This window comes from Gymnogyps californianus, chromosome 27 (assembly GCF_018139145.2).
Source record: "Gymnogyps californianus isolate 813 chromosome 27, ASM1813914v2, whole genome shotgun sequence".
Taxonomy (NCBI): Eukaryota; Metazoa; Chordata; class Aves; order Accipitriformes; family Cathartidae; genus Gymnogyps; species Gymnogyps californianus.
In genome coordinates, this window is record NC_059497.1 from 3,720,227 (window position 1) to 3,728,260 (window position 8,034).

Genomic DNA, 8,034 nt, shown 5'->3' on the forward strand with positions numbered 1-8,034 from the left:
TCGGGGCAGGGTGGGGGACACCCCCCATCCCGGGCAGATGGGCACAGTCAGCAGAAATGCCAGCTTGGCATCTCCCGCCAAGCTGAAGACAAATTCCTGCTGTCACAGTGGCCCTTTGGTAGGCAATTTATTTACCTTGGATGCTGCAGCCTTATCGTTCATGGAAATGTTTATCCTAAATATTTAATAGCAGGACTGCATAAACTGAGGCTTCCTGGGGAAGAAGTCCAGGCTGCAGTCAGAGCAGGCATTAACATCTCTTCTCCTGGTACTACAAAAGTTAAAGATAATTTCTCACTTCTCCCTAAGAATCACATCCTCAGCGCCTCAAAATCAGATATTTTTTAATGTGGTCAGAGGCCTCCTCATTGCTTCCTGATGAGAAACACAGGAGACCTAACAACAGCCCTTTTAAAAACAACATCCCCGATTCCACTAACTCGTTAAACAGAGAGAGCCTGAAAAGTGCCAACACTCCTATGAGAAAAGACGGGAGAGAGAGAGAGAGAGAGAGGGAGGAAAGAAAAAGCAGGTTATTTATAACGCCAGGCAGCATTAGGGTCTCTTCAGTCTCTCCTGCAAACTGGCTGCTGCTGGGAGGTCACTCCCCAAAAAACCTGCGGAGCCCGTGACCTGCAAGCACAATATTTGATCTGGGATCTAGGGCGGGCACCAGCCTTTGCAAATCAGGAGACACACTCACATGCTGCTTGACACACGGGAGATCCCAGAGAAGAGCAACGAGGCTTTGGAAAGGAGGCTTTTAGCTTGGTAAGTCCTTCTCTATATTTATTATGATTTTTTTTTTTTTTTTTTTGAAGCCTGATTTCCATACCCTTGCCTCGGCGGGCGGGCAGCTGCCACACGAAGCACATGCCAGCGACACGGGTGGCACAGCTCGAACGCCAGCGCTCCCAAGCCACCGCGGCGGGGAAGCCCTCTCCTGCTACCCACATCTCTTGCCCCTCTGGCAGCTCCTTGCCCACTTGGCCGGGAGCTGGCCACCTACAGCCATCGACACCCAGATGCAGGCAGTGCCTGCTCACTGCCCCTCTGTCCGGCACAGCTCTGCCCGTCCCGTCTGCCGGGGTGCAGGGGAAGGGGGAGCTGGTTTCATGCCTGGCACAGCTGTGATGGGGGGCGATGGGCAGAGTCTGTGGTTGACCACAGACCATGAAAACCCTTTCTTTTCTCCAAAACCTGCTCCCTCTCGGGGTGAGGACTTGGTCCCATTAGCCCAGCAGCCTCTGGCACAGGAGTGTGGGGACCCGGAGATGACATGGATCTCGTGGCCGGCACGCTCAGCTCAAATCCCACCCCTAAAATGGGGCTGAAGCCCACTGGGGAAGGGAGAAGCAACCTTCAAATGAAGCGGGGAGCCTGCTGAGGACAGGCTCCAGGATTACCAGTATGTTGAAGGGGGGCACTAGAAAAGGTGGAGGGACCCCATGGATCGGTCCTGCCCCACACAGAGGGGCCCCTTGGGAAGGCGCTGCCAAGCGGCTCTGCATGGGTGGAGGAGCCCCTGCGCAGAGCAGGGCGGCTCTGGTATTTCAGCAGGCAGAATGCCCTGGAGCAGGAGGGAGGAGGAGAAGAAATGACTTTGTGACTGCCAAGCTCCCCTGTTGCACACAGCATCTCGGAGAACCACGTCTCATCTGCCCCTCAGCTGCAGGAGCACGCGGAGGGGGAAGGAGGGAGAGAAGGAGAAAGTGAGGGAGCCATGCCTGCCCGCCGCCGCCTCAATTCCTCTTTTCTTCCAGCGCGAGCAGTCTGCCAGGGTGCCTCGGTGGCAGGGCAGCCGCTGCCTCGGAGCAAACTGTGCCCTCTTTGTCTGCCGGGCGAGACGTCCCCTCCTCGCTGCAGGGTGAGGACGCGGCGAGGTTTCATCGGGCGACCCCACAGCCACCCCCTGCCACGGCGAGGAGGGACGCTGGCCCACGCTTGCACATTGCCCATGCTGGAGCAGAGCTGGCAGCCACGCACCGGCAGCCCCACAGCTCTGCGCTCTCAGCCACGTATATAGGAGCCAGCAGGCTCCTCTCCCTCTCGGAACAGCGTGGCTCCGCGTATTTCCTGGAGGCATTTCAAGCTGCCTCGCTCCAGGCCGCTCTGCGTACTCCTTTAGCACCGAGACGAGGAGTCAGGATGAACGGCTGTAGCTGGAGTCCTCCTGCCAGCAGCACCGTGGTGTGCCAGCACACTGCCCTGGGCACAGCACGGGGTGGCTGCAAAGCCCACGGCAAGCCAAGGGGCTCGGGACAGGTTTGCCTTGCTCCAAGCCCTCAGCCCTGCTCTCTTCTGGACATCAGCCCTCGGCAGGCTGAATTTCACAAGCAGGGTCCAAGCACCAGGTCTGGTGATGGCTCCTTCTCTCCCTGGTCACACTGGCCTCGAGGGGCCGGTGGATGCTGCCCCTTTTTGCGTCGGGGCTGAGCTCAGGAAATCTAAGCTTGAAAGTGGTTTAATTTCAAAAATAAGCCAGAAGTTGTTTACCAGGCTTTACATCAGTCCCGAGCAGCATGAGCATCCTGCATTTCTGTGGGGGAAGGGAGAGCTGGATGAAACCCACAGCGAATCATGTCGCCAGCGAGTGTAGCATAAATATAGCTCCATCGAAACATGCCTTGAGCTCCATCAACCTGTTCTCGCAGCTACTGTTCTCCTCTACTTGGCCGGAGAGTGGCAGAGTCCTTTCTCCTCCCTCCCGTGCACAGCCAGCGCAGGCAAATCCCGGGCATCTCGGAGCAGAGCTGCGTGACCTTACACAAATTCAGACCATGTGCCCCATATCTCCGTCCTCTACTCAGTTGTAACAGAAATATCCATAAGTAAAGATTTTGCAAGCAAATATCCACTGGGATGGAGGTTTCTAGCAGGCCTGAGATGAAAAGGGGGAAGATCAGGTAACTGCAAACAGGGGACATGTCTGCAGCAGCATTTTTTGGGGTAGGATTCACTCAGGTCCCCTGGTTCTCCAGCTCTGCTGCCAAGTGCCACCAACCCCACATCCAACCCAGCTGGCTTCCCAGGCCACGGGGTGCAGCTCGCCTGCCTCTAGCCCTTACATCAGACCTGACACTGCTGATGGTTTCCTCCCCATTTCTCCCCCACCCAGGTCCCTCCAGCATCAGCACCATGCGTTGGGCCACCATCCTGATCATCGCTGGGCTCTGCGGAACCTCCCTGGGCCAGTACAATGAAGAAGAAGACATGGCTTGGTTACAGTACTACATGCGGCAGTCCCGTATGTCCTCCTATAACTACATGCCCTACTACGAGGATGAGAACACCCCTTACGTGTACTCTTACCTCCCAGCTCCGGACACAGAGGCAGAGCCCGGCCCTGAACCTCAGCAAGCCCCTTCCTGGCAATGTCCCCAAGAGTGTGATTGCCCCCCTAATTTCTCGTCAGCCATGTACTGTGACACCCGTAACCTGAGGTACCTGCCCTTCGTGCCTTCCCGGATGAAATACGTCTACTTCCAGAACAACCAGATCACTGCCATCCAAGAGGGGGCTTTTGACAATGCCACGGAGCTGGAATGGCTCGCATTGCACAACAACCAGATCTCCAGTGAGAAGATGGGCAAGAGGGTCTTTGCCAAGCTCAAAAGCCTGGAGAGGTTGTACATGAACAACAACAACCTAACCAAGATGCCCAGCCCCTTGCCCCGGTCCCTGAGAGAGCTCCACTTGTCTTACAATCAGATCTCCAAGGTCCCCTCCAACGCTCTGGAGGGTCTGGAGAACCTCACAGCTTTGTACCTCAGCCACAACTACATTTTTGAGATGGGAGCATCCCTCAAAGGGCTCAAGTCCTTGATCCTTGCTGATCTGAGCTACAACCACCTCAGGAAAGTCCCTGATGGGCTCCCAATGGCTTTGGAACAGCTCTACCTAGAGTACAACTACATCAACACCATCCCTGATGACTATTTCAAGGTCTCTCCCAAGCTGCTCTATGTACGGATGTCCCACAACAGCCTGACAAATCAAGGTCTCTCTACCAACACTTTCAACAGCAGCAGCATCCTTGAGCTGGACCTCTCTTACAACAGGCTCCAGAAGATCCCCCGGGTCAGCACCAACCTTGAGAACCTCTACCTTCAAGGGAACCAAATCAACGGTGAGCAGAAACGCGTCAACCAAAGCACACTGGTGCAGGGGATGGTGGTGCAATAGAGGGATGGGGAGATGGGGATGCAGAACCGCTGCCTCCCTGTGGGAGACTACTTGGGGTAATGGTTTGAGCAGAAAGCTGGAATTTGGGGGACTTCTAGGTGGCCCTCAGCAAGGCAGGAATGGGCCCCGTTGTGTCCCAACGCGCCTGGAGCTGAGAGGCTCCCAGCTCTGAATGTTCCTGTGTGATCCACGGAGCCATTGCACTGGTTTTACTGAGCATTTAGCAGAAGCCTGAGCATCTTCTTGGTTAGAGATGCCAGAAACCAGCTGTGGGTAGAAGCTGATGCACAACCTGGGGAGGGGACTACGGCTTTAGTCCGGCATTGCCCATAGGCTGAGTGGACAGAGGTGGTGGGTCCCCACAGCCACTGCACATGGGAACGCACGTCACCCTGGCCAGTGCTAATGCAGGGGACAGGGACATACCCTGCGGTGCCTGGCGGTCTGCAGCGCTCGGGGCCAGTGCAGCTCCCTTCTCCAGCCCCTTCTGCTCACCTCCCTCCCCGCCTCGCAGGGCGCTGGCACAGCCCGGGCACCCAAAGCCCCCCAAGCTTTGTGGTCTGCAGCCAAGGGACACATCCTTGCTGGGGCTGGGACAGACGGGAGCTCTTAGTTATTAGAGCCATCAACACAGCATCTTCTGCCAGGACTAAAATTCACTCCACTTAATACACAAATAAATAAAAGGAACAGATTGTTCTGGGGCTGCTATTTATAAAAATAAGCTAGGGGAAAAAAAAAAAAACCAAACCACAAGCAATCTCCTGGAAAAATCCAGGCTTGCTCCTCTCACCTGCCAGGCCCCGAGGGCAGGACCCTCCTGGAGCAGTGCTGGAGCCCCTGAGCAAGCCTGGGATGGGGACGGGGATGTGTCAGTGCAGCCATCCGCTGTCGCAGAGGAAACACACAACCCCGCACCGGGGAACCGACAGAAACACAAAACCAAGAACAGATTCCCAAATGTTTGCTTTCAAAATTTGTAGCTGTTAACGTCTGCCCACAAATGCCATGAAACCGCTGCGGAGCCGTTCGGGCTTTACAGCAGTTTTTCCTCCAGCTGCAGGTTTTGCTGCTGACCTTTAAAGCATCCCCAGGAGCGAGGGGCTGCAGGTCCGGGCATACAGCACCAACTTCTTTGGGGGGCACATCCCTCCCCATGGGGCATCAGGGCTGGGGTCGTGCCCCTCCAGCCACACCGGGAGGTCCCCACTTACTGCAGGGCTTGCAGCCCCCCAAGCCCCCGGCCTGTGGGTGCAGGGGTCCCCCAGCACCCCGCTGCCTTCCCCAGCAGCATCCTGGCCCGGAGCTTTGCTGCCCTCTAGTCGGTCGCTTCTCTCCCAAATCCTGCACAAAATTTTTGGAGTTTGCTCCATTTCCTCCCTCCAAACCCAGCCTGGGCTGGGCTGGAGTTTCCCTGCCTGGTGCTGGCAGCAGCGGGTGGCAGATGAACGGAGAGGCATGGGATGGGACAGGGATGTCCTCCCTCTTGGACACGCCGCCTGGGTGGTCCCATGGTGGCCGGGGGGAGTCCAGGGGCTGGAGGCTGCAGCGTATGAAGCCTCACGAGAGCAGTTGCAAAGGCAATTCCCGATAAAAAGCCATGTTTTTCCTCTGACTCCACCCGGCTTTTTTCCTACAAGCGCTTCAGCCAGGCTGGGCAAAGGCAGCAGACGGCAGGCGCTGCCACCGCTTCCAAACCCTTGAATAAGCAGAAACTCACAGGCTCCTTCTGACTGCAGCTAGGAGCATCAGTTACTCTTTTAGCTTAAGAGCAGAAGGTGTCAAGTCCAAATTTGCAGGAATAATTGGTGATTTGAGGGTGCTTTCATTTTTTTCCTGCCCACCTTAACATAAACCAGCTCTCAGAGGTCGGTACCCTCAGACCCATCTCCAGAGCAGCCCCCCTTGACATTTCTCACATCGCTCCCCGAAGATCAGTCGCATCACGAAGGTTAGAGCTGGGGCCAAAGCCAATGCTCAGCTCTCCGTCTCCTCTCCCCCCACAGAGTTCTCCATCAGCAGCTTCTGCACCGTGGTGGACGTGATGAACTACTCCAGGCTGCAGGTCCTGCGGCTCGACGGGAACGAGATCAAGCGAAACGCGGTGCCCCCCGACGCCCCGCTGTGCCTGCGGCGTGCCACGGTCATCGAGATCTAACCTGGCCCCCCCCATCCTCAGGACTTGGCTCCCCCGTTCCTGGGGAGACACTCACTCCCATTTTAATGCAGCTTGAGAGTTTGACTTGGCTTCCGCAATAGTGCAATAAGGGTACTCCAACACCAGCCCACGCGGGTGGGCAGGAGCCGTTCTTCCCCAAACGCTCCCTCTTCCCAGCTCTCCGGCCACACAGGGTGGGACAGGTCCCGGCACCATTCCCCCTCTGACCCCACCGCAGCCACCCCCCCCCCAAAGCGCTGCACCCCCATTCACCTTCTCCCCTGGTTTGGGTGGGATGCAGCAGGGATGGGGGAGAGCTCATCCCACCTCCAAAATACGGCACTGAGCATCCGACCCCAGCAGGGAGGGATTCAGGTGTGGGTCCTGCAGAACCAGCAGATCTAAAATGACTCACCCTGAGCCAGGTGCCAGTGGTCACTGGGAGGAGCATCTGGGAGGCTGGGAGCTACATGAGTAAAGGGTTAAAGATTTCCCAGCTGCCAGCATCCCTCAGTCTAGGATGGGGAAGAGCAAACCCACTCTTTCCCCTCCATTTTTTCCCCTTCCACCAGTCTTCTGCTCCGGAGATAAAGGAGAGAAACCTTTCCTGCCGCTGTGAGCGGCTGCCAGCTGCTGAGGTTAGAGAGAAACAGCCTGAGAAACAGCCTGTTCGCGGGCCATGGCCGAGGGGGGGGGTCTCACATCATCTTCCCAGACCACTGGTTCAGGGCAGGACCGGGGGTGAGGGATGGGGCAGTTCCTGGTGCTGTCACCCCCGGCTGCCTGGGGAGCCCCCACACGCCCAGCTCCATCCCACCCACCAGCTTGGCTCCGAGCTCCCTCCCTGCCCAGGCAACCGGGGTCTCCCAATTTAAAAAAAAACAAAAAAACAAATCACAGTGACATGTGCATCTGCAGCACGTTTGAATTCGCCAAAAACACCCAGCTTGGTTCCTTGGACGGTTTAGTTTGAGAACCAAAGGGGCAGCTGAGCTTTGGAGATGACCTGCAAAGCTGAAGAGGTCATCCAGACCCTCCGCATTTAAACTGCATGCTAACACTATAGAAACAAAAACCCAAAAAAACCTGTACTATCACCGACGCATGAACTGTAGATATCATACCGACGAATAAAGCCCTTTCTGTAACTGCACGAAGCGTGTCTGAGGAATCCCAAATGCAGAGACCAGGGTCTGAGCATCTGGGCTGCTCGGAGCACTGTAACCTCCCCTCTTGCAGCCCAGATCTTTCTGCAGACATAATCCGGGCTGGATTTGCCGTCTAGTGGTTGTACCAGACACGACATGTGCGTACGCCGCCTTCCCGCACCGAGGAGCTGCCGCTCCAGCGCTTCCCAGATGGGGTCCATGCAAGGACGTTTACAGAAGGAAAAAAAAACCACATGGAAAAGTGTCAGTTGGGAGAGGGAAGGGATGGCGGTGCCACTGGCACAGTACTTCTGGTCGTTATTTTCCGGATGCTTTCATGTTCTCCAGTCTTCAGCCCCGCTTATTTTTAACAGCTAAGCTGGAGGATGCTTAAAAAAAATTTCACATGGGCAGGATTTTTACAGATCCGGAGTTGCACAGAAAGTGCCACTTCCCAGCCGGCGAGCCTCTCCTCTGCACACCCGGGGCTCGCTCGGCTCTGGGTTGGTGCCAGCCGGGGAGGCAGAGCCTGCGGGCGCTCCG

At 56.4% G+C, this 8,034-nt stretch overlaps 1 protein-coding gene across 1 annotated transcript; it reads left to right on the forward strand.

The window, feature by feature from the left end:
- The first annotated feature begins 596 nt into the window (after nt 1-596).
- On the forward strand, nt 597-7,496 carry FMOD (fibromodulin). The gene is made up of 3 exons (XM_050911371.1): nt 597-771; nt 3,119-4,129; nt 6,192-7,496. Exons 2-3 carry the CDS (start codon nt 3,139-3,141, stop codon nt 6,341-6,343), a joined length of 1,143 nt encoding a protein of 380 aa, XP_050767328.1. The 5' UTR covers nt 597-771; nt 3,119-3,138; the 3' UTR covers nt 6,344-7,496.
- Nucleotides 7,497-8,034: the final 538 nt, after the last annotated feature.